This window comes from Phodopus roborovskii, unplaced genomic scaffold (genome assembly GCF_943737965.1).
Source record: "Phodopus roborovskii unplaced genomic scaffold, PHOROB, whole genome shotgun sequence".
NCBI lineage: Eukaryota > Metazoa > Chordata > Mammalia > Rodentia > Cricetidae > Phodopus > Phodopus roborovskii.
The window spans coordinates 526,156-553,348 of record NW_026125946.1 but is presented as its reverse complement, the minus strand read 5'-3'; the positions used below and the strand labels follow the sequence as shown (position 1 = coordinate 553,348).

At 39.9% G+C, this 27,193-nt stretch overlaps 1 protein-coding gene across 1 annotated transcript; it reads left to right on the top strand.

The window, feature by feature from the left end:
- Positions 1-3,450: 3,450 nt before the first annotated feature.
- Positions 3,451-26,145, top strand: F9 (coagulation factor IX; the record flags this gene model as incomplete). Its single annotated transcript, XM_051179132.1, has 7 exons — positions 3,451-3,614; positions 4,035-4,059; positions 8,693-8,806; positions 13,196-13,324; positions 15,945-16,177; positions 23,961-24,075; positions 24,381-26,145. Coding segments are annotated over 7 exons (1,328 nt in total), but the record flags the coding sequence as incomplete, so codon positions are not given.
- Positions 26,146-27,193: the final 1,048 nt, after the last annotated feature.

The following is a 27,193-nucleotide window of genomic DNA, read 5'->3' as shown; positions in this document are numbered from 1 at the left end:
TGACTATCTAGCTCCTCAAGGCGTGCTCAGCCTGCTTTTTTACAAAACTCAGTACTCCCAGCACAGGGTAGCATAGCCTACAATAAGCCTGGCTCTCCTGCATCAATCATCAACCAAGAAAATGCACCACAGGCGTATTTGATGGGAACATATTTACAGAAGAGTTGCCCTCTTCCAAAATGGCACTAGCTTGTGTCAAGTTGATATGAAAACTAGCCAGAACACATACATTCACCCATCCACACATACATCACACACATGTGCATATAATATCATATATATGTATATGTATATATATAATGAAATATAGAGAGCAATAAAAACAATCACTAATGTAACTATTTTACATAGATAGTAACCCTCACATAGAAAGAGCCACACCCACAACAATGTAAATATTCCAGATGCTATATCTTGTTAGAATATTGACTGTTAGAAGTGAGGCAAGAAAATGGGGTATGCCAGATCATCTAAGAAATTTTAAAAGGGTCATAAGTTAAGGAGATGGAACAGTAGAGAAAATGTGGAGGTGTAACAATGTTAAGTGTAAGAAACATACCCCTCACTGTGTTATAATTTATAATGCTCACTCTGGTGAGTCTAGGAAGTCCAATCTTAAGTCTCTAGAAATCATCCAAATGGGGGGGGATGATCAGAACCTTGACAGTAGCCATAAAGAAAAGATGGACAATTGAAGTGATAATAATGAAAAAGAGCTGAAATGATTCAGTAGCCACATCCACATGAAAGGCTTAGGAAACATATATAGAGTATTTGAAGGATTGAGTACAGGTTGATAATACCCACACAGCAAGGGGACTGCAGTATGACTCCTGCCTCTAAATCTAGGATGATCCTCTATTGTGTGACAAGGAGCAGTCAGGAAATACATGAAGTCAAAGGGATTCTTTACAAGATTACTACCAATAATGGCCATAGTAATTTCCTTGCACAGAGGGCAAGAGGGAAGTAAAGGCACTACAAAGTGCATAGAAGGGCTGGAGAAGGGAGAAAGCTAAGAAACAAAGAAAAGGGGATAAGCATGAGAAAATTGGGGGAAAGTTAGTAATCAGGGATACACTGACTTATAGTTTATCTCTGAGATCCTGTCAACATGATGATGAGGTACGCGTTCTTACACTCTGTTGCACCCATTTTATTTACATTTGAGAAAGTTAAGGTCCAGACATATGACTTGTTCATGTTTACACAGTCAATAAAAGTTAGATTCCTGATTGAAATCCCGTCCAACCTGATTACAGCCTTATTTGTCATTCCTCCACACTATAGATCAGTACCATCATACGTGTTCTATAGGAGTGACTTGAACCAAGCAGATGGATTACTATAGATAGTAACTGAGATATAAATACACTAAGGTACCCACAGGCAACTTGGTGATATCCACACCTGCATCATTGAGACTGCCTAGTAAACAAAGCACTAACAAGAGATAGAATGAATTGGGGAAGTTGGCAAGGGAGGAATGATAGGAAGATACTTAAAGTAAATTTAGGGGTTGGGAAAATGTTCCCAAAGGGGTTCAGAGGCCAAGATGTCAATGAACTAGAATGTTCCATAAAGGAAAGAACTATTGCAAAAATAAGGTAATAAAATTAAGTTCCATTTCTTCCTCCCTTTTGAGTTAATGAGAAAGTAGTACTAAATGTCCTAGAGAGTTCAGTTAGAAATATTATCAGCCTCATTGATGCTGTCTCTAACATTTATTTATTAGTTTTATTTGTGTGTATGCATATGAGATTGACTTTTTGTACACCACATAAGTGCAGGTGCCTCTCTGTGGAGGTCAGAGGACATCAGATACGCTGGTACTGGAGTTACACGCAGTGGTGAGCCATGTTATGTTAAGAACTGGGAGTTAAACTCAGATCCTCTGTGAGATCACCACTGAGCAATCTCTCCAGCCCCAATATTGCTGGTCTGTTTAGAAAAGGAACTACTCCAAGCAGCTTTTCAGGCTTCTGCTATTGATAACATACATTATACACATACATAAACATATGTAAACATATACACATACATATATACACATGTATATATGCAGAGGGAAAGAGACAGAGAGGCAGAAATAGATACAAATAGGAAGAAGCAAAGAAAAGGAAACAGAAGAAGGCAGAAAATTCAAAGCCTTCAATCCTCAAAAAAAGCAGAAGTGTCCTACAAAGTAGGCTTGTATCACTGGAATTTATGTACCAACTAATAGTATCCTGGGCCTGAAGATAAAATCAATTGTGGCATGATTGTTTCTCACTATCCCATGAGAGGCACTGGGCTCACATTTACAGCTGGCCTACAGTTGGGCTTTTGTTGTTGTTCTTCTTCTTCTTGTTTAATATATTTTCATACAAAATATTTTGATCATATTCTTTCTCCTCCCCAACTCCTTCTAGATCCTCCATATATCTCTACCCACCCAAATTCCAACTTAATGTTATCTATATATCTACTGTCAATCCATCCATCCATCTATCTATCTATCCCTCAAAACAAAAACAAATAAAATCAGGGCTTCTGTTCTTCATGGGATATTTGATGCAAAGTCACTGGGAGACTATGTCTTGCAAACAACCCAGCCAGGGTGATGATGGATCACCTTGCAAGGATACTGCACTGAGATATTTTCAAGTAATGACAATGTGTGAACTGCTTATTTAAGAACTTTCTTTTTCATCCAAAGTTAAATACAAGTACTGCTGAAAAGGTGACCTTTTATTATTGGAGCTCTACTGACTAAAAGTAAAATTGAATTTTATTTTCAAAATCTCAGAGTATATACAGTACTGTGAGAACATCAAAGAGAAATTAGCTATAGAATTACTAGGATCAAAAACAAACATTTTCTTTTTAACTATTATTACTGTTTTATTTTATGATTATTATTATTATTATTATTATTATTATTTTACATATCAATCCCAGTTCACTCTCCCTCCCCCGCTCAACCCCACCCTCCCATGCCCCCCAACCACCCTCCCATTCCCCCCCCCACTCCACATATAGGGTGATGCCTTCCAGGAGGGGTCATCTAAATCTGTCAAGTCATTTGGAGTAGGGACTAGGCCCTCCCTCCTCCCTCTAGGTTAGGGGAGTATCCCTCCATGGGGAATGTGCTCCCAAAGTCCTTTTGTGCACCAGGGATACATCCTGGTTCCACTGTCAGAGGTCCCTTAGACGGCCCAGGCCTTCTAACTGAGACCTATGTAAAAGTGATTTTTTTTTCCTGATGCTGTGAAGAATAAGAATGTGGTAGAATGGAAACTAGCTTGAGGCTGAGCCTCAGGAGCCCTGGGGTTTTTGTCCTGGCTATGATGTGGACGATGTGGATGGGTGATACGACCTTGGAAAACAAACCTTTCCTTAAAAGACATATTTCATTTTCAGAGTGTTTTCTTTTTTCCAAAACTAAAGAAAGTTTCTTTTCAATTTCAGTTTTCCTTGATCGTGAAAATGCCACCAAAATTCTTATCCGTCCAAAAAGATATAATTCAGGGAAGCTGGAAGAGTTTGTTCAAGGAAACCTTGAGAGAGAATGTATAGAAGAAAGGTGTAGTTTTGAAGAAGCACGAGAAGTTTTTGAAAACACTGAAAAAACTGTGAGTATACCCAGATCATACCAGAGCAATATGTTCCAAAGAAAAAGATGGAAACCATCATTTCTTACAAAGGACTGGGGGAATCGGGAGATGGCTCAGTGTCCTATTCCAAAGGACAAGGGTTAGATTCCAAGCATCCACATGGAAGCTCACAAACATCTCTAACTACAGTTCTAGGAGATCCAGCACCCTCTTCTGGCCTATGTGAGTATTTCATGCACATGGTGCATGTATGCATGCAAGCAGAACACCCCATACACATAAAACAAAATGAAAACTAATCTTAAATCAATTTTTAAAAGAAGCTTGTATTTGAAATTTTAAAATATCAGTCCACAGTGTTTCACACATGTTATAAAAGAAAGGGAATCCACAAATACCTTAAACATTATCAATAAGTTTTCTTCTTTTTTCTTACAGACTGAATTTTGGAAGCAGTATGTTGGTAAGCAATTCATTTTATTTCCTAGTTGCTATATGAAACATTTAAGAATTGTATTTTTTTTCTATATGTTAGTATAGGTTATAAAGTCTCAGTTTAAAAAAAAAAAGCTCCAAATGCAGGAAAGAAGAAAGAGGAAGAAAGAAAAACAATTGCATCTCAGAGCTGAATGGAAGTTTGCTGTCATTTTTGGAGTTAAAGATTCTGACTGGCAATGTTTATTTACTATGTTAAATCCTCATCACTGGGATGGCCTCCAATGCCCTCCATGTCTTGATTTGCCACCCTTTCCTGTTGCCCTTCTGATCATATCTACTACTACTCTCCTCATTCCACATAGGGGTTCCATGCACGTCCTAGCAGTTTTCCCACGTTAGAGGATTTATCTGGCTGTCCCTGTTCACTGACTCTTACCGCTTCTGTGAGGCTCACTTCCCTAACTTGCTCAGGTCCTTTGCCTAAATTCTGCTAACTCAGTGAGTCCTCCCTTTATCAGATGTTAATACTTCAACCTGTTCCCTGATAGCTCTGCCAGTTTAGACACTTGTATCCTGATCTTTTTTTTTTTTAATCTATAGGTTGGATATCACTTTTCTACCTGTCTGTCTATTTTTTGTGCCAATACCAAGCTGTTTTCATTATTTTAGCTCTATAGTAGAGCTTAAAGTCAGGGGATGGGGATGTCCCCAGATGATCCTCTATTGTACAGGGTTGTTTTGACTATCCTGGGTTTTTTGTTTTTTTTTCCATATGAAGTTGACTATTGCTCTTTCAAGGTCTGTGAAGAATTGTGCAGGGATTTTGATGGGGATTGCATTGAATCTGTAGATTGCCTTTGGCAAGATTGCCATTTTTACTATATTGATCCTACCTTTCCAAGACCATGGGATATCTTTCCATTTTCTGATATCTTCTTTAATTTCTTTCTTTAAAGACTTAAAGTTCTTGTCATACAGGTCTTTCACTTGTTTGGTTAGCATTACCCCCAAGATATTTTATACTATTTGTGGTTACTGAGGAGATCACCCACCATTTTGTTGTTTGTGTGTATTTGGTATATGGTTCCAGGACTGACCACTTAGTATTTGGTAACCAATATAGGAGGATAATCTTTGCAGATGTAGTTGTCTCTCTCAGCAGTTGCCTGTAAGTCTTTGCCTAAGGGTGGGACTCTCCTCCCCCTTCCACATTAGCGTGCCTGTTGATATTGCCTTGTTCAGCTCTTGTTTATGCAGCAATTTCTAGGAAAGACTATTTCACAGTATACTTTCTGGTATTCCGACCCTTACAATCATTCTATCCCCATTTCTGTAATGATCACTGGGCCAAAAATGCAAGAACTGTGATGCAGATGTATTTACTGGGGCTGGGTTCCCCCATGGTCTTTTGATTCTATACTGTATCCAGTGGTGTTTTCTAGGATGGTTCCCATTTGCTGTAGGGAGAGGCTTCTTTGGTGAGAGGTGGTAGTTACACTTACAGGATAGGATTTAGAGTGTAGTTAGGAGTTATTCTGGTCTAGCAAAGTGGCAGTAGTAGTTTCTCTTTTAAGACCCATGACTTCAACAACCCTGAAATCATATACACGCAAAAATCAAAAAACGGCCTAGAATGTTGCAGTTAAATATTGTTCATGGATATGTACATATTTATGTATGTACGCTTGTGTGTATGTATATTTAACAATAATAATCAAAGAAAAAAGATTACCAATTTTAGAGTGGGGAGCATGGAAGGAGTTGGAGGGAGGAGGGGTTTTAGGTAAGGGTAGAGGATACAAAGGAAATGGGAAATGTTGGGAATTATGTTTTAATTAAAATGTGGTAACACAATAAAAAACAGAAAATAATAAAATAAATTCTTAAAAAAAAAAAAAAAAACTAAAACGAGGTGTGAGTGGTGCTTGCCTATAATCCCTGCACAGAGGAGCGGGAGACAAAGATCTCTGGGGCTTTCTGGCTAGCCAGCTTAGCCTAATGTTCTCCAAGTTCAGTGAGAGAATATCTCAGAAACAATGGCATAAGTGAGTGAAGAAAAACACATAGAATTGACTTCAACATACGCGCGCGCGCACACACACACACACACACACACACACACACACACACACACACACACACACGAAACAAAACTCATCAGCATTTACTCTAGCTACAGTTGAACTCTCAAGATCCTTCCACACTGCCCACCCAACATGCATACCAGTCCCAGGCCCTGCCTCAGCCCCGCCCCAGCCCCCGCTTCTGCCTCAGCCCCTCCCCAGTCCTCGTCCTGCCCCAGCCCCCTCCCCTGCCTCAGCCCCTGCCTCAGCCCCAGTGGCACACTTTGAAGTTGGGCGATTGCTTTGTAGGTGAGCAAATGCAATGTTTGTTATACCTTGATTACAAATCCCACGAAACCTCAAGGGCATACTCTCTGTCACTATTATGTTCACTACCAAAACCTAAACAATACAAACAAGAACAGAAAAGGAACAAACCCCATGTCTGTTTTCACGTGTACTTAAGATTCCTACCTACCATGAAAGTAGCCTGTACTACTCAGAAATAGCCTGGGACCAGGGCCCTTACTGCTGTGACATTCTGTACCATGACCTCATCTGCACAGAGCCTGACTAAACTAGCATCTGCCAGGTACCCTGTAGAGTGTACAGTTCACAGAAGCAGTCTCTACAATGCCCATCACATTTAACCCTCACACATTCCCATGTCAGAAGCATTATGAATTCTGTTTCACTAGGCAGGGTAAGGGATTTGCCTTGGATCACCCAGCTGGGGAGCCCCAAGACCTGGAAGAGAATCCAAGTTCTCTTACCCACCCCCTTTTTCACTGTAACACTTCATGACCTTAAAGTCTGAATGTTATTATTCATTAAATAGGGACCTAGTAGTCTGCTGTTGCTGCTGGTGATGCTGTTATTGTTGTTAAGGGTTTATTTCTTTTCATCTTATGTGTATTAAGTATTTTGTTTGTATGTGTGTCTGTGTACCACATGTATGCCTCGTAACATGGAGGGAGGGGGCATCAGATACCTTGGTACTGGAGTTATGAGCTGCAATAAACAACCATGTGTGTGGTGGGAACTGAACTCAGATCCTCTACAGGAACAGCAAGTGCTCTTAACCATTGAGCCACCTCTTCAGTACCAGAACCCAGCAGCATTAAAGGATAATCCCATTTGTCTGGTCTTGTCTCCTGCTGTCTTTGACCCCTACTAACTATGGCTTTCTCCTGGCTTATAGTACACAGAGATAGAAACCCAAAGGAGGACTAAATGCAAAATAAAATGACACTCATTTTGAAGATATGTCTCAGCAAATGAGTTTTCTGTGTGGCTGGCTGCAAGCCCAGACCCTTTCACTGAAACACCCTAAATAATTCAGATTCATTGGTCTATAATGTAAAGTGCAAATGTAGCTCGTTTTTAGACCATTCTGAACATCAATAATAATAAACCAGAGATAATATATTTTGTTTTCATAGAACTGGAACAAATTGCAGTATCTGTACAAAAGCACATTGGATCAAGGGGCAGAGAGGGCAAGGTCTAATTTTTACAGCAATCCAATTTTCCAGAGAGTTTATTTCTGAAAAAGGATTCTAGTCCCTTAGTCTACAGAACCTAGATGCATGCTTCTATCAGGCAGTAGGAAAAGTATATGGGAATCTACACAATATATGTCAAGGAGTTTGGCTATATATAAAGTATGGCTAATAACTAGAAATTTTTCTTTGATTCACCCCTTTTTCTCTCTTTGACCTTTAATACCATTTTATCTTATGGTTTTCTTTCTCGAATGTGGAGTCCTAGTTAGCAATTTTTCTATAGGTCAAAATACATAGCTCTCTCCTTCTAGATGGATTCACCCTATTCCCCAATGAAGCTTTCTTATAGTGGTATAAATGAAGGCCAATCCCTAAGAAAGCAGAATTAAAGGTTCCCCTCTATTCATGAGCCTTCCACTCTAGCCTATTCCTTCTTCCTGTTTGTTTGTTTATTTGTTTGTTTCCTCGTTCATTTGTCTGTTTTACTATTGGTGTCTTCAAATACTGTACATATAGAAACTTCACAACACAGAATGGAAACAGCAAGTCTATTCCTAAGGCACATCCAATAGTACTTTTAAGTTTCTGATGAGGCACTGTACATCGATGTCTGTGCATGGGCTGCCAGTTCCTTGAGTGGAAACGCCTTTATTGTCTAAAACAGCTTGCTCTGCAATACCTGCAATAAAATGTCCTCATGTGAAATATAAATAGTATTTGTTGAAGTGGTTCAATTTGATTTGACTTATGATTAACCTGTTCCCATTCCATGAAGAAATATGAACAATCTCTCTCATTGTCTGCAAATATAGTCATTTCCATACAAACGCATCCTCCTTCTTCCCTTGGGTTGTATAAACTGTAAATACCTCCCTCTGTGCAGTTTCCAGGATGGCTCTGGATTTTGTTGCAGTGGCTTTTAGAAACTTGGAAAAACAGGTGCATCATTTGCCATATGCAGTTAGCTTGCAGCTTGGTAGTTCTTCTCTAACCCTAAAATCAGAATCCCACCCTCATAGATCAATGCAGGGGAAGTCTGAGCATTCTAAGCAGTTTGTCTGATAAATCAATTTCTTAACCTGTCTTAAAGATGGGGATCAATGTGAGTCAAATCCTTGTCTAAATGGCGGAAAATGCAAGGACGATATTAATTCCTATGAATGTTGGTGCCAAGTTGGATTTGAAGGAAGGAACTGTGAATTAGGTAAGTAACTTTCTTATTATTCATGGTTCAAAGTTTGCTTTTTAAACAGGAAATTGAAATATGTATACAGCACACATTTCTCTTAAAACAAACTTTCAAAGCCTATAAACATTCACTTTCTCTGTACTCAGCTTTCAGTATATGAATCCAAGCTAGTATTGAGTGGTAATAATCCACCCCCTTTACTTATTAATCCTAAATACAGTCATATGTTATGTGCTCAATATTATTATCATCCCCATTTTATGAACATTAGAAGACTACAGAACAAATATAAGAGGTAGTAATGGCTGAGCCTGGAAGGGAACTTCAACTGAACTGAATACAAAACCCTGAGAAAACAGCACCCATTCAAATGGTTTGAACTTGTGCCTGAGTTGCTATTGATCTAGCAGAGGAACTGCACAGTCTACAGACCTGGGCATGATAGGCCCCATGTAATAGGAAGTCTTCCAGCTGTACAAAGCATTTCATAAGTTAAATTTGTTATAAAAACCAGAGATTGTCCCTCAATTCAACAGTATTGGTCATATCAAAGAGTAACGGGTGGGGGGAGTAACTTGCAAGTGTAAGGTTTTGTTTACCTTTTCTTCTCATAGCCTAGCTTCTTTGTTTTAGAGATTTTTGTGATTTGAGCAGTGAACCCCAATGCCCTTTCCCTACTTGATTACTGCTTCTAGATGCAGTATGGCTGGCATTGTGACTGAGAGGAGCACATGGTTCCATAAAAGATTTTGCACTCTGAAATTCTAGGAGAAAAGAGGTGCAATCTGAAGGAAAGAATTTAACACCACGGGCTACAGGGCTAAGGATAAAGAGTGGAAGAGTATCAGGACACTATTAAGGCAATATAGCCATCTCTCTGACAGATGAACAAGGCATAAAATGAAAGGCAGCAGCTGCACTTGTCTTATTGAGGAAAGGGAATAAAAGTCCTTGTAATGTTGTTCCGTGCCAAGGGGAAGTGCATTGATCATTTTCCTTTGAGATCTGAAGATCTCAGAATAAAAAGAAAAGTTGAAAGGACAAAGGAATTTAAAAAGAAAGGATGAATGCAAGTAGGTAACTAATAAACTCAGGCTGGGCTTCCATTTGTCTAGGGTCCCTGGTGTAGCAATAAGCCACTACTTGAGCTCCCACTCCTGTGGGTGTGTTCATTGGCTCAACATCTCCAAAGTGCCATTCATTCTGAAAGATTATCATTTCAAGTTCGGACTTAGTAAAATTTAGTCCTCATATTTCAGATATCTACAAGAATACTTTGAGTAGTTTATCATTACTGGTTCAGATGATAGAACTATTGGCATGAAGGCAATGGATAACTCAGTCTGTTATCATTGAAGGCCACCATATAGTAGATGATCATTGCAAACATAAAGGTTGAGATGGAGTTAAGAGCATTGGCTGTTCTTCCAGAGGACCTGGCTTCAATTCCCAGAGCCTACATGTTAGCTCACAATTGTCTACAACTGTCTGTAACTACAGTTCAAAGCTCTTTTTTGGCATCTGCAGGCACCAGACATGCATATGGCATACAGACTTACATGCAGATAAAACTTAGCCATGCATATAAAATACATTAATGAAATAACTTGAAATTTTAAAACTGTGCCTATCTAGTTTATGTATTTCTATTTTATGTTTAAGGATGTTTTTTCTGCATGTATTATCTGGGTACCATGTGCATGCAATGCCCAAAGAGGCCAGAAGGTGGCATGGAATCCCCCCTAGAGCTGGAGCAAAGTGGCTGTGAGCCTTGTGGATTTGGGGAACGGAATTTGGTTCCTCTGGAAAAAGCAGCAAATGCTCTTAACCAATGAGTCAGTGTTCCGGTCCTCTGTGTTGTTTTAAAAGACAGACAGTTTAAAAGGAGGAAAAGAAGAGCCGCGAGGATTGCGAACATAAGCTCCCAAATGCTCTAACAATATGTGGGAGGTTGTGGTCCACAGAGAAAAAGTGCTCCATCTACAACTGGCAACATCCCAGTACTCCTTGGTCCCCACATCTCTGTTTGGTCAGGGCTCTGTAGCTGTACGACAGCCACCGTCGCGCTTAGCCTCTAGGGTATATTGATCACACCCAACCAATTTGAAAAAGGATTTTTAAAAAACCTTTTCAGCTCAGCAGGTTCAAAAAGAAAATGGGATTCTGTCAGAATGTTCTTTTTCTCTGACAGGAGAGGAGAGCAACAACAAAGCATATACAGACTCCCATTTAAGCTTCTGGCTTCCAGCTGAACCAAACACAAATGTGAAAAGTCATGAGGCAGCACTGTATAGGTGTGTGGGCCCATGGCTCACCTTGTCTAGGAAAAGCAAAGATTTCCACTACCGTGACCTTTTGCTTTCTTTTTCCCCTGTTCATCAGAGTTCTCAGTCGGGGGAATGAGGAGCAAACATTTGGTGCATGCTTTCTAGTTAGAAAAAAAAAAAAAAAAAAAAAGAATTCATTGGCTCCCTTTGGCCGGACTAAAGATCTCAGATTTCCTCTGCTGCAAAAGAAATCCAAAAATTTATCACCAGGTAGATCCAGGTCTGCAAGAATCTAGTCATCCTGTCCTCCTAAAGAATACACGAAACATTTCCTAACAGAAAAAGAGTGGGAAGAAAAAATATATATAAACAAAAGAATATTCTGAGTTTGTCCTATGGGTTTTTGTTTTGTTTTAATTTTTGCAGGACACCACAGACCCAACTATCTCATTTATTATGTATTTTGGGAATGGGAAAAAGGGTTGTGTATAGCTGAATAACATCATATTTTCTGGCAAACCTGTTAAACAGAATTTTGTTACAGCTCTGGAAGGCAACCTGGTGTTGTCAGGACTAAGGAAAACCCATCGGCCACCTAGTGTGTGACATCTAAGTGCTCAATGATGAGTTCCATTCTGTTTCTCAGGCCCTGCTCTATTGACCTCTCCCCTGGAGTTTCTTATGGTATAATTCTATTTCTAGAATCCTGATGCTTTTACTGCAGGCCAAAGCCTGCTGATGCTACAGCAATACATCCCGCCACATGCACCAACCAAACCAGGGATCAAGAGTAGCAGCAACATGCTGGGCCAGAAAGGCAACGGCAAATAAGAAAATGATTGAGAGGTCTGATTGCTCAACCGAGGACACAGAAGCAGAATAGAGAAAGCATGCCAAGTTTACTCATTCCTGTCACACTTGCCCTGGACACAACTAGTCTGTTCTTACCACCCACTTCTGTTAACTTATCACAATGTCATATTGATGGAACATTTTCTACAAGTAGTATTTGATTTGGCTGAACACTTTAGTATTGCTTTGTAGCAATGATATGATAGCTAGGAACAAGAAAGGAGCCAGAGATATTATTGACACTGATGAGGGGAAAGGTACTAAAAACTAAGTAAATGCAAAAGACCAGATGCTATCTTTTTATTAAGCACTTAGTGGGTTGTTGGTAGCAAAAGTGAAATCTCAGGTTGACTCCTTTATTCCCTTCCCTTGATAGCAGTTTCTTTTCTCTCCTGATTTACTGGACTACCAGTAAGCGCTGTGAACTATCTCTCACACGAAGTTGAAAGAACTAAAATAAATAAACACACAGAAAGGATGCTAGGTATGGAGGGAACATGCAAATACCAATTATATTTATACCAAAATAAATAGAAAGTTTTGGGACAAAGTGAAATTTAAGTGTTTTGTAATAAAAGAAAGATTTACAAGTAGTCTAAACACACTCTGGCCTCTATGGGTACACACACACACACACACACACACCCTTAATATTTTTAACAATAAAACTGATGGATAAAAATTTTATTAACACAATGAACTACTACACAGAAATATAAATGAACTATTGCTATACAAAATCATATAGATGAATCTCACAAATACATTGCTAAAAGAAAAGAATATATATACTGTTTACATAAAGTACATGAACTATCAAAGCTGTTTACTATGGTTAAAGCCCAGGTAGTGATATCTTCTATAAAGTAAGGAGGGGTAGAATGATTGGGAGGGAACTTTACAGGATTGCTGCATTGATAATGTCCTGTGTATTAATCTGTGCAACATTCGAATGGGTGCATTTACTTTGCAAAGATTCACCCAATTTTTTTTTTTATTTTTACTTTCTTGAATTTGCTTTCTACTTAAATAAATAGGTTGCTAGTTGAAGCTCATACTTTATTCCAAGTATAATATCCAATTATTTGGTCATACACAAAGTCAAAATATTAGCAATACCACCTTCACAACTTACTGACAATGTTATGTTAGCTCATTTTCTACTCTTAGCAAAAGGCTCCCAGATCGTTTCAATTTATGTTTAACTTACACATGAGCCAGTAGTTCTGTGTAATTTTTTAATGTATGTCAGATAAGCCATTAGGGTTTTTTTTCTTTCCTTTAGATGCAACATGTAACATTAAAAATGGCAGGTGCAAGCAGTTTTGTAAAAACGGTGCTGATAACAAGGTACTTTGTTCCTGCACTGACGGATACCAACTTGCTGAAGACCAGAAGTCCTGTGAGCCAGCAGGTCAAAATCTAAATAAGCTATTTAATGAAAATCTGTTCTTGAATCTTTAGCACTTAAACTAACATAATTTTGACTTTAAAAAAAGATTTATTTATTTTTATGTGAGTATCTTGTATGCATGTGTGTATTATACCATGTGTGTGCAATGCTCAGGGAAGTAAGAAGAAGGCATCAGATCCACTGGAATGGAGGTACAGAGGCTGAGTGAGCTAACGTGTAGGTGCTTCACTGCCATCCATATCTCCCCTGACAACCCAGGTTCAGTTCCTCTGTGCAAGTAGTCATTTCTCTTAACCACTGAGAAATCTCTTCGGCTCCTAGGTTACCTTACTTCAATACTTACTTGTATCTACTCCCTTCTGAAACTGAACAAACGGTTAGTAGCTTCAAATGGACAAAGTACATTAAGTACATTTAAGTACTTAAATTCAGTAATTATGTACAGCTTGAATTCTGTTCTGGGTCCGTGTTTTTTTTTTTTCCTCTCTCTCTGATTTCTATATCACAAAGAAATTGATTTGTGTGATCTCTATTTGCAATGTTTGAGACTCAGCAGATAAAACTAATAATGTGTTACCATAGTGGAAAAAGACATATAAATACTTACCTGACTAGCAAGTTTCTAGTGAAAAGATGCTAAGTGCTAAGTATAAGTCTGTTGGAGGCCTAGTGAGTTTAGTGTGTGAAAATTATTTCCTGACGACTCATAAACTGGCTTTCTATACTTGCTGTCAGACAGAATCCAGCAACTGTTTGTGCTCTCCTAGGCTGAGCCACACAGCCTGTACAGTAAAGGACAAAACAACGTTCCACAGTTGTGTGAGCATGCTGCCATATTGACAGATAATTGCTATGTTTAGAAAATCTCCACAGTCATTGCTCACCTCTGACGCCATAGTTCTGATGGGGGGGCAGGGGGAGACAAGCTTTGCAAGACTAAAAGAAGGAAAATAAAGGGCCTGATGAGGACCTGAGTTCAGATCCCTACTACATAAAAGCCAGGCAGTGTAAACCCATGATACCAGCACTGAAGGGGGGGGGGGGAGAAGAGAGAATCAGCCAGAAATGGTGAGCTTCAGGTTCGGTGAGAGACCCAGTCTCAGAAAGTAATTTAGAAAGCAGAGAAATAAATGAGGATGCCTGATGTCAACCCAGGCTTCCACACATGCAGGCTTGGGCACTCACACCAGCACACATATGTGCCCACTCACAAATAAAAAAAGCACAATTTTGAAGCAAGCCAGATACAGTTTCTCCTGCATTTCCAAGGCAAGATCTTTCATGAAATTGGTACATTAAATTAGGAACCATTCCTCTGTAATTGTGGGTTTGATACCTATCTCAGCAATGTACCAGGCAGAGGAAATTAAAGAAAGGGCCAGAATACAAGAGTCTATCTGCTGCAAGTAAAATGATGCTTCACCTTCTGCCGGTCCTTCTGCCTGATTCTTCACATACACTGCCTTACCCACAGCTTGCCTTAGGAGAAGTGTGTGTGTGTGTGTGTGTGTGTGTGTGTGTGTGTGTGTGTGTGCGCGCGCGTGCACACACGGGGGCATGCAATCTGTGCACGTTTAACGTTAAAAGCTAACTTCCAGTGAAGGCAGCTGGCACAGAAGCTCAGTCCTTAGAAGCCCTTCTATGTTCTAAGAGGACAATTAAAATTGAAAAGCACCTCCAACTATTAAGAGTCATATTCAAATGCAGCCTCAACTTTAGCAGAGTAAGTAGGCCAAACCTAATATAAGCTGTTCTGTTCAAAGACAGTGGTCTCTTTCCTCAAGCCATTGTTGATCCTGTATATTTATCCATAAGTATTTTAAACTAATGTCCTATGTTTTCAACCACAACCTGCCTTCATGATACTTAGCCATAGATGGTTGCTATACAAATGTCTGGAACATGGAAGGTAACTAAGAGAAGAGGAAAACATGAAAATGAAGTGTGAGGTGACTTCGTTTGATACAAATGTCCATTTTAGTAGTCCTCAGTTTATTAGTAGATGATTTGATGGGAAATAAACCAAACCAAAGGGTGGGGAGAGATGATCAGAGCCACATAAATATAGCTTTGGTTATCTTATTAGTAGCCTATACCTATTTGGTAAATTCTTGACAAATACAATTGAATCACAATGGGCTCTCTTCAAAACTTCCACATTGGAATCTCCCATACAATAACAGTCGACCAAAGAGACCCTGTTGATAGGGATTAGTGGAAGGATGCCTCTTTCTTGCCTTATCTTAGGAGGAAAGTTACATAGCATCCCTTCCAGATTTCCAATCAGGGGAAGGGGGCTTGGAAGTGAGACTTTAACTAAGTTAGATAGAAAGTAATTAGATTTGAAAAAAAAAAGTCTTATAAATTTTATTTCATAACACCCATTTTATTTCCATAAAGATGGTTGATTCCAAAGTTCTTTCCCCGTGGAAGCTTTAAAAACTTGGCATGAAAGTAATTCAGCCAGCCTTTAGTTGGAACTCTATTCATGTTTTAGTATCGATGGGCCTACCTCTCCAAAGTGACAGCAATGCATGTGTGTCCGTCTTGAGTTTTGTAATGCAGTTCCATTTTCCACTGGGAAATAGCAGAATATTCTCCTCTTTTTCTATTTCTGTAGTTCCATTTCCATGCGGAAGAGTGTCTGTTTCCTACAGTTCTAAGAAGCTCACCCGAGCAGAGACTGTCTTTTCTGATATGGGCTATGAAAATTCTACTGAAGCTGAATTCATTCTGGATGACATCATTAACAGCACCATTCTGGATAATGCCACTGAAAATAGTGAATCATTTAATGATTTCACTCGAATTGTTGGTGGAGAAAACGCCAAACCAGGTCAAATTCCTTGGCAGGTACTCTCTATTGATAGTGTGTTTAAAAGCTGGAGCTTAGATGGCAAAAAAAAAAAAAAAAAAAAAAAAAAAAAAAAAAACAGGCCAGATGAGGAACAGTGGTAGGATGTTAGAACGGGTAAGCATCTGGTGAAAGACATGTCCAGGGACAGCTACTAGACAAGGGAAAAAGAGAATTTGGTACTAAACAAATAGCACGTTGGGATTTCAAACAATAGCAGCAATAGGGATGTCCATAAATGAGTGTTCTCTGTCTCTGTTTCTCTGTGTGTTTCTGTGTGCTTCTCTCTCTCTCTCTCTCTCTCTCTCTCTCTCTCTCTCTCTCTCTCTCTCTCTCTCTCTCTCTCTCCCTGTGTCTGTCTCTCTCTCTCTTACACACACACACACACACACACACACACACACGGCAACAAACTACACTGGGACTCGCCAAACACTTAACCCGGGGGGTGGGGGAAGACTAGTAAGAAAGTCTCTAGGCCCAGACAAACTGATAGGAATAAAGAAAATCACTCACTTGGAAAGGGTTAAGGCAAAAACTAGTTTCCTAGAATAACCATATGGGACCTGATCTACTGCCACATTTCTCCAAGTCTGGCAGTATGCCCAGATCACCAAGAATTTGTTAGGCATGCAATCTCACACTCCATCCCATTTCCACTGGATTCAAACCACTAGAGGGAGAGACCTAACAAGCAGGGTTTTAAAGAAGCCCTCCTGGTCATTCTGATATATACTGTAGCTTGTAAAACCACAGTTCTAAAGGAAGCACACAGAAACCAGCTTCCAAAATGACAAATAATGGACTTGACCTACACCATCCTCCAAGTATGTTCTGCATATACGGTATTACCTATGTGTATTTTTATATATAACCAAGAGTTAAATTACTAGCAAACCCAGGACTTAACTATCCATTTAAGCAAAGCCTAAGCAAGTCCATCTGTGAGGTGAAACAGGCCACTTCTTCCTAACTCAGTACAGGGAGCTAGTTTGCTCCTCACATAAAATTGGGCTGGTCCATAAGGTAATCAGCACATGTGGTTACTTAAATTAACTGGTTAAAAAGATTTGATTCCTCTGTCACGTCTTCCACACTTCCAGGGAATAATGGCCACATGTGGTTGGTGACTATTGTACTAGACAGGGCAGGGATAAAGAGAATATTTCCATAATTACATGCATTTCTGTTGGATAGTATGTATCATGGTTTAGTCTAGTTTAGGCCATATTCATAATTTGGTAGTCATTTGAAAGATTCTTCATACCAAAATATATTCTCTGATGAAGTACGGACTTTTACCATCATAGACTGATAGCTTGGATGCCACGGCAATCATCAAATTAGTTACCATTTAAGGAACCAAGGTCAGGTAGATGTATTCATCTGAATTACAGGTTTGACAACACCAGAAATGTCAGAAAGTGACTATGCATCCTAGCTATGTGTCTATCCAGGGTTCTTCAAAATGCCTGCGATTCTGTCACTTTCTACTATAGTAGATGAAAGCTATCAAACATAAACTTTGGGATGGAAGAAAATCACATAGTCACTGAGACTGTAGACAATACACAAGTCTGTACATACATTTCTACACTCTCCCCCCTCCTGCAGGGCCCCTTGGCAGAGCTACCTCCCGTACACCCTGTCACCCTTTCCTTTGCTCCCCACGTCGTTGTTGCTCTTCACTACTCTTGGTCAAACGAACCCTTGCTAGTGGTGGCGTCTCTCATGGGTCCAGACATTGTGATGTCTTCACTCCATTTATTATCAGTGTAGCTAATTCTAATTCTGTTTTTTTTTAATTGTCCTGTATTTTCCCTTATATGTCCAATGTCCGTGTACAAGGTGTTTGCATTAGTTACTATTCTGCTGCTGTGATAACACACCATGACCAAAGGGAACTTAAGGAAGGGGGATCTTACTTGGGTTTATGATTCCAAAGGGATAAGAGTCCATTATGGTGAGGGAGGCACGGCAGCAGGAACTCACATCTTCAACCCCCAAAATGGAGATAGGTTGAGGATGCAAGCTCTCAAAGGCCACCCTAGTGATGTACTTCCTCCAGCAAGGCAGCTCCAGCTCCCCAAACAGCACTACTAGCTAGGAAGCAAGTATTCAAATACCTGAGCCTGTGGAGGGGACATTTTCCATTTCAACCACCACAGTGGCCCTAACCAAAAAAAAAAAATCTTATTTTATGACAGTGATCCTTAATGTGCTGGATGGGCATAAAGCAATTCTATTTGGGGACTTATTAACAAAGAATATCATTTCTGCCGTATGACATGAAATGGTTTAACGGGAGTCTTGTTCGAGCAAATGTTTTGGAACTAGGCTGAGAGTCAGTCCACTAGTTGAGTGACTAGGAGATTTCAGGGAGCATGACCACTGTCGCTGTCATTTCTCACCTTATTCCAGGGCTTCCACTTCCTTTGCCTGGCTAGTGGACAGGGCCTAAGTGACCTATCAGGACAGATAGGGTTACTTCCTAGGAGCTCTAGGGATCCTGAGCTGCACAGTTACCCAGTTCAGGCTCACACTCCTCCCCTCCCCTCCACCCAGGCCAAAGGTGCAAACCAGGCAGGAGAGGCCAGGCCTTCAGGTGCTCCTGCAGTAGGATCAGAGCTCCTTGAAAAAAGAAGCAGGGACTCAGAAGGAGCACTTCAGGGGATGAGAGGGAAGTCAGAGTGCTAAGTGCACCACATGTTAACAGAAAGATGCTTTTTGTCAAAACTGTATCCAGCCAACTGAGAAACTTAATTAGCTACATAGGAAAGAATAAAAGCTTTGGAACATTAGAGGGAGGGAAAGGCAAACTGTAATGCTTGTATTACTAGATCACTCTCATCCACAACTCCAAAGCAGAGGGCCTGTCTAAAACTTTAATTTAGTTTTTCTCCCACAGCCATTGCTAATCTGACAGCTCTGAGCATGGGCAACCCTTTTCTGCTCTCCGATAAGCTCTGTGCAGCCCTACATAAGAAACAAACATCTTCATTTCCCCATTCTCAGCTTTCCCCAGCTCAGTCGACAAGCTATCATTGAAGTGACCTGAGCTCTTTGCTTATGCTGGTATCTGCACTTAACTACTCCTTCGACTATGTTACAACCCCATTACAAACAGCAAATGTAAAATACGAATGAGCCAGAGATGTTTCCTTTTACATGATAATCATAATTCTACAGAAATGATTTACTTATCTATGTGTGGTAGTGCACACCTTTAATCCCAGCACTCAAAAGGCAGAAGCAGATGGATTTCTGCGAGTTTAAGGGTAGCCTTGTCTACATACTATGTTCCAGTTCAGCCAGGGCTACATAGCGAGACCTGTCTCTAAGACAAAACAAAAGCCAGATAGTGGAAGCACAGACTCTTAAGCCCAGCACTCAGGAGGCAGAGGCAGACAGGTATTTGCGAGTTGAAGGCCAGCCTGGTCTACAGAGCTAGCTAGTTCTAGGACAACCGGGCTACCAAAGGAACCCTGTGTCAAAAAAAATCAAATAAATAATAAATGAAAAAGAAAGAAACAAATATCCTACTTGAGAAAGACAACCTTGTATTATTCATAGCTCAGATGATGAAATTCCAACTAGGATAAAAAATAAAATAATATGTATAATCTCATGTACATCTACAAAGCTAGTTTGGACAGACCATTTGGACAATTAACTTGCAGTATTGTTTGATGAAGTATATATCAATAACCATTGTATTTAATGGTTATAGCTAACAATTAAAAACCAAAGTGAGTATTCCTTATGTGTTCAACAAAATAACCCACTGCCATGACTTTGTTGAGCAGCATCTATGGGTCTAGCAAACAGTACAGCATGCATCTTACTTTGTATAATAGAAAACGTGGAACAAATGGTGTTATTAGAAAGCTAGAATAGATGGCAAGTGAGAATACACGTTTTAGTGAACTCAGAGGAAATGGCTAGACTGGAGTTAAAGATTAAAGAGAGAACAGTGAGTCAATAGCTATTGTGTGCTGCCATTGCCATGAAGAGTACAAATGCAGATTGTATGTATTTTGTCATTGTATACAGGTATGTCAGGGATGGGGGCAGTATTAGACAGAAGGAATCTACCACTAGACTGTGACCATGAAAATAATTGACAGATCAGAACTCAGATATCTTACTCGGGACATATGCTTTCCTATTTTTCCCCATCATTCTCTGAAGTCTTGCAAAAATTTGTCGTTGGCCAAGCAAACTGCTCGTTTTCCAAGTTGCTAATATTTAGATAGCTATGATCCTGAGATGGCCAAGCAAACATTCCAAACCATGCATTTGTAATATTGTAATTGTAAATATATCTTCATCCCTTTTTTCTTGGCAAAGACGTTTGCTAAAATTTTTAATACCAATTAGGGATTGGCAAAGAATGTTCTTCGAGCTCAAAAAGGACACAACCATATTTCTCAGGCATCCACTGGAAAGCAATAGAGTCTCCAGGCAGCAATCCTATGGCAGAGTCATATAAAATATGACTATGTGCCTAGCTAGGGGCTGCGGATATACTTCAGGCTGACATATCTAACCCACTAAGCTGGGAGGTGTGTAGTAATCCTATAATAGTACCTAAAAGAGAAACAACATTCCATTGTGGCATGTTAATTTTACTTCCAGATGAAAATATGTTGGATTATAATATTCAGAACCAGCATAAAACCATGTTACCTAAATTTAATTGATGGTAAAAAACAATTTGGGATTGGGATAATCCACCTCATTTTTTTAAAGATATTTCTGGCCATTTTTATTTCCTCTTTTAAGAAATTGCAGTTCAGAAGATCCATAACCATTTTTTCTGTTTTATATTTACTTTTATCATTTTTAAAACAATCTTATTTTATATAATACCAGTTCCCCCTCCCTTTCACTTCCCCCACCCTCTCCCCACCTCACCCCCATCCACACCTCAGAGAGGATGAGGCCTCCCATGGGGAATCATCAAAGTCTGCCACATTATTTGTGGCAGGATCAAGGCCCTTCCCCCTGCATCCAGGCTAAGCAATGCATCCCTCTATAGGGAATGGGCTCCAAAAAGCCAGTTCATATAGTAGGGATAAATACTGGTTCCTCGTCTTTTGAACAGTACACTTGTACTGTGTTCTATACTGAAAGGGGTCTCATATCAAAGGTGAAGTATTTTTTATTTGTGTTCCATAACCGAGGTCTAAAGAAACAATAGAACACATGCTGAGGACCTGAAATCTTGGATTGTTGTAGTCACATCTTTGACCACCTCCCACTCCCCTACCCATGGTGCCTTATAGAACCTACCTCCCCCGACAGTTGCCCAGTGACCACTGCCATGGTACTCAGGCAAACTTCCTCTCATTGCTTCAACCCAAATGCCATTGCTGCACTGTGTTCCTGGCAGGGCTGGCACAGGCAGAGGGAAGATTAAGGTTAATTGCACATACTATATCACTTGGGGGAGGGTGCATAGCATCACATAGCATCTCTGCACCCAGAATGTGCTTCTCCCTGCACATTCGGAGAGTGAGTAGGGGCTTCCAGGTTCCATACACATCCTGACATAGAAGTGCATTTATTTGGGAATTACCTCTCTCCCTTGGCAGTCTATCAGGGGAAGAATGACTTACCGTCCCATTAGGAATGGTGCAAGGTGTGTGGGGATCATCTGGTGCTAGCAGACAGAGAGAAGGATGTAAGACTATGTGTGCTAAACTGCAGACTCCAGCTCCTGGGCACCTGTGAAGGCTTGCAGTCAACCAGAAAATATCCCCATGCCAGAAGGAGTACAGTACTAAATAAATTTTAAATGATGGCTTATAAAAGCTACCCTAGAAGAAAAAGGAATGCTTTCTATTTCCTATCTTCAACAGGCACTTTTATCTTGGCTTTAAAACAAAGGAACTCAGATTTTTGTTTCCTATTGACCCTACACAATATGTGCCCAGCCTGAATGAACATTTTTAAAACATAAAGATTACTAAGCCGTGAGAATCTAAATTCACTAGTTATGTAACACTTCTCAACCGTAATGGTAAGACCTGTAAGAATATCCCAGAGATCCACTTTCCGTGGTCCTATGCACAAAATATTCTCATTGAGTCTCTACAAGCTCCCAAATCTGTTTTTACAAGAAGCAGAGGTTATTCTACCACATTTTGTCCTCGAACAGCCTCTGAGATTCTGAATGTTCAGGAACATAAACACTGGGGTCGGACAGACTTGGGGTGTGTGTGTGTGTGTGTGTGTGTGTGTGACATATGCCACAGCACACATGTGGGTTCCAGGGATTAAACTAAGGCCGCTCGGTTTGGTGGCACTTTACCTACTGTGTCATTTCAGTAGCATGAGTGATCACATATCTTTACAGCTCAGTTTTCTCATTGAAAATGCATAGAGTAATATTTCATCGTGGATTGTGCCTGGAGTTACAAGTGTGTATAAGCAATACAATCATTTGCCCCAAACAATCAGTCACTCAACGTAGAAAATTAGGAAGACTGTTAAATCTGGGTGGTAAAAATGCTGATGTTTATTATGTCATTGTGTTTTTTTTCTGTATTTTTGCACTTTCTCAAAAGATAATTCAATAGCTGCAAAGAGCCAGAGAGCCTGAGCACGGGAAAGAAGGTGATAACGGGGTGAGCCGCTCAGGACTTTAGGTACAAAGCTAGTGCTTCAGTGCCCAGGACACAGTAGCTATTCAGTAAGTTGAGTTCAGACCCTGAACAAGTCCTTCAAGAGGGATCCTCTCTGCCCCACCCCCAAAGGGACCAACATCCCCCTTTGTCTTGTTTAAGACCAGGTTTAGCTGAAGGGCTACTTCCCACCTAGGCAAAGGGCATCAGTTCAGAGGCTATTGAGCTCCTGCGAAGAGTTGACTGAATGCTAAGTGTGCCCTCTAGTGTCCACACTTCTCAGCTTTATCCCTGAAAATGCGGCTCAAGGCCTTTGTTTACATGCAAACTGGAACTAAGTTGATTTAGACATTGATTTGGTTAAACACACACACACACACACACACACACATTAATGGTCCCCTTTGATTATGATGTGAATATGGACAAGAGAAAATAGATTAGCCTCTTATCTAATAACATCCGTGTTTAATGCAGCACTCTAGACACTTTCATCCACATTGTCTAAAAATCAAGTTCAGCAAAGCAGACCATTTAGAACAAAGCCAGCCTACATTTATAGCCAGAGGAAACTGGCTGTGATTAGGGGCGGTGGGAGGAATGTGTCGGCCCTAATGGTGACCAGCACATAGGTGACTAATAAACACAGCCACTACGCAGTCCTCAGGCCTCATTTCAGAATATTCAAATCTGAAACACCTCCTGAGAGAATTGGTCATTTTTCTCTTCCAAGTGACATGTAACAAAGAGATGCCCTCATACAAGGCAAGGGACTCAATAGTAATTATTCAGCCTGGGGAGTTAGTATGTATCTCTTTGAAAAGCTTGTGCCAGCAGACTCTAGATAACGTGGGAAAAGGAGCTCAAGGGCCCCACATCACAAAAATGTCACTCCTCAGATTTGCCCCGCCCGGAGCACTGTCCCTACCACACTCTGTCCTTCTGCATTCGCTTCAAGATCATTACAGAAGCAGCTGTTCAGTTTGTGCTTCAGAAACACTCATTCATCTGCAGAGCTGACACATTCCAGAAATCCTCCACTTCTGCCAGCACCTAGAAGCCAACTTTACCCATTCCAGACAACAGCATATGTATTCATTTTTCCCTGCATCAAATATCATATGCAGTGAGATTCTTAATTTTACCCCCACAGGTCATTTTAAATGGTGAGGTTGAGGCATTCTGTGGAGGTGCCATCATTAATGAAAAATGGGTTGTAACTGCTGCCCACTGTCTTAAACCTGGTGATAAAATTGAAGTTGTTGCAGGTAAGTAAACAAAACAGACAATAATTAGCCACATAAGTGTGATTGTTACTAAACTGGGCTAATGGTATAGGGACCACAATTTCAAATTCTAACATATGTCACCTTCTAATCCCCATAATTCATTTTTGAAACCACAAAACACTCTTAACATGGTAGAATTATTTATTGATGCACCAATTTCCTCATCCACTACATTAGATCATTGAGTCTTGGTTGCTACTGATCAGCGAACCCAAGCAGACTGTAGACCCATGGAAAATGTGTTTATGCAAAAAGCAATAAACTACAAGATTTGTGTTCAACAGGTGAATATAACATTGATGAAAAGGAAGACACCGAGCAAAGGCGAAATGTGATTCAAACAATCCCTCATCACCACTACAATGCATCTATTAATAAGTACAGTCACGACATTGCCTTGCTGGAGCTGGATAAACCTTTAATACTAAACAGCTATGTGACACCTATCTGTGTTGCCAATAGGGAATATACAAACATCTTCCTCAAGTTTGGTTCTGGCTATGTAAGTGGCTGGGGAAAAGTCTTCAACAAAGGGAGACAGGCTTCCATTCTTCAGTACCTTAGAGTTCCACTGGTTGACCGAGCCACATGCCTTCGGTCCACAACATTCACCATCTATAACAATATGTTTTGTGCTGGTTACCGGGAAGGAGGCAAAGATTCTTGTGAAGGAGATAGCGGGGGACCTCATGTCACTGAAGTGGAAGGGACCAGTTTCTTAACTGGCATTATTAGTTGGGGTGAAGAATGTGCAATGAAAGGTAAATATGGAATATATACTAAGGTTTCCCGGTATGTCAACTGGATTAAGGAAAAAACAAAGCTAATTTAAGGAAAAACCTATTTCTGAAGGCAATTCACTAGGACTGAAAATAGACCAAGCCCTTTACTAACCAGTCATTTTGCCAACTCTTGTTAAATCTGACTATATATGTGCAAAATATTCTGATTTTTCTCTGTGCAGAGGAGGATGCCAAGTAGAATCTATATAATACTAGATCAAGTAGGTTAGAGAAAGTAATCACTAGAGAACTAGTTTGATAAGAGATTTTAATGTTTCCATGAGTCCAGCCCTTGGCAAACTTAGAAAGTGAAGTTTTCCATAGTTTTCAGCATGGTTCTCAACTGTGATAACTAACCCCATTATCCCTCCTTAGAAGCAATCCATGTTTCAGATCTTCCTTGCCTCTCTCAAATTTATTGGTTTTCTATCCAGAGTCTTTAGCTCATTTAAGGCAAGAAGCACACAGTAGCAGCTGCTAGGTTAAAACTCTGAAAAGCATCACTTCCTCTCCTGTTTTTCTTCTGAATTCTGTGTCTTTTCAAACTTCCAATCCCAAAATCAATGTTCCCCTCACTCACTCACACTCTCCCTCTCCCTAGCCTTTGGAGGAGGAAGAGGACTGTCTTTTTTAATGCCATACACATATATACACACCCGCCAACCCCCTATTTCCTTTCATTTGGGTCTCAAACTTAATTTGAACAACATGGAGATGAAGTACACTACCGATGATCATAAGGGGAACTGTCTCATCAATGTACCACCCAGGACAGTTACTGAAGACTGTGTGATTGATGATCATGGACACCTAACTAGGGATGTTTCCAAGAAGGCACACTCACATGTCATTACAAGTATATAAACAACATTGGTCAAAATGTTTGCCTATCTGAAAAAAAGTCATGCTAATAGAAAGTTAATGATGAGCCAGGCAGAGTGGTGCACGCCTTTAATCCCAGCACATGGGAGGCAGAGGCAGGTGGATCTCTGTTTGTTTGAGGCCAGCCTGGTATACAGAGTGAGTTCCAGGACTACACACAGAAACTCTGTCTTGAAGAAAAAGAACAAGAAAGAAAAAGAAAAATTAAATGATGAATTTAGCCAGATAATTAAACTATGTGTAGTAGCATATTGGTAAATAAGCAAGATGGTCTCTTTAAAAACACCTCAAAACCTTATTTGTAACAATTGCTCATTTCTATGGTGTAAATACCTTGGTAGATTTCAAGCTATTACTATGAAGTTACTGAACCAGGGAGTTGAGAAAATATATGCAAAATTGATCTTAAAACAGGGCTTTAGCCAGTTTTTAACCTAGAACTAGCAGAGCTTACAAGGAATATTTTAACAGTGTGTCTTCAGCATTCTCCAGTGCCAATCAATAAGACAACTTGCCTAAATAAGACAACCAATATGAGTGTCATGTTTCCCACAACAGGCTCAAGGATGGGAGTTATTGCAAATGGCCAACTGAATTGCCTGTTTCTGGTTTTCAGCTCACCATGAGCTTTGCTGTTATAACTAATCTTGTTATACTGAATTTTCTAGAGGGTTGCTGACAGGCCAACAGGTTTTCCATCTGTGGCTTAATGAACTTGCATTTTAATTCTTATCTGGATTTTTTTCAAAATTTGTTTGATACTGAGTACTTAATGATGCATAAATGGGACAAATGACAAAAGCATGTTTTGAACCTGTTGGCATTGCCACCTGACCCACCAAACAAACTCTCCTTTGCTACTGCTGACTGTACTCATTTCCCACTACTTACTGCGAAAAGTATCAATAAACATCCTTCAAATTTCTTCAAGTATTTCTTGTTAAATCATTTAGAGGTGTATCTCAAAGAACACAATCAGCAAAACCATGGAAAGAATGTGTCTGATGAAATGTGACACTGACTTCATGCTCCAATGGTCTTAAACTTCATGAGACGTTTGCACTGCATCTGAAGAGAACATAACCTGAATCCATTTACAGGTCTATTTAACTGTATGTATGGCCTTGAATAAGTCACATACCCTTTGAGGAATTAGTGCCTCCATTTTATATAATGAGAGAGTTTGAGGAGACACTATTCAAAGGCCTTTGAGGTGTTAAAAATATGTAGGGTTTTTTTTTTTCTTCATTCTTTCATTTAACAAATATTCGAGTAGAGGCTCCCTGTGTAGCATTACCAATAATGGTGACTAAACTTAGAAACAGCATGTTTGCATCTGAAATTTTTTAAGTATGTAAATGACCATCAGTGCCTACTATACTAGGACATAGTAGGTGCTCAAACAACATTGTCTGGAGCTAGAGAGATGGCTC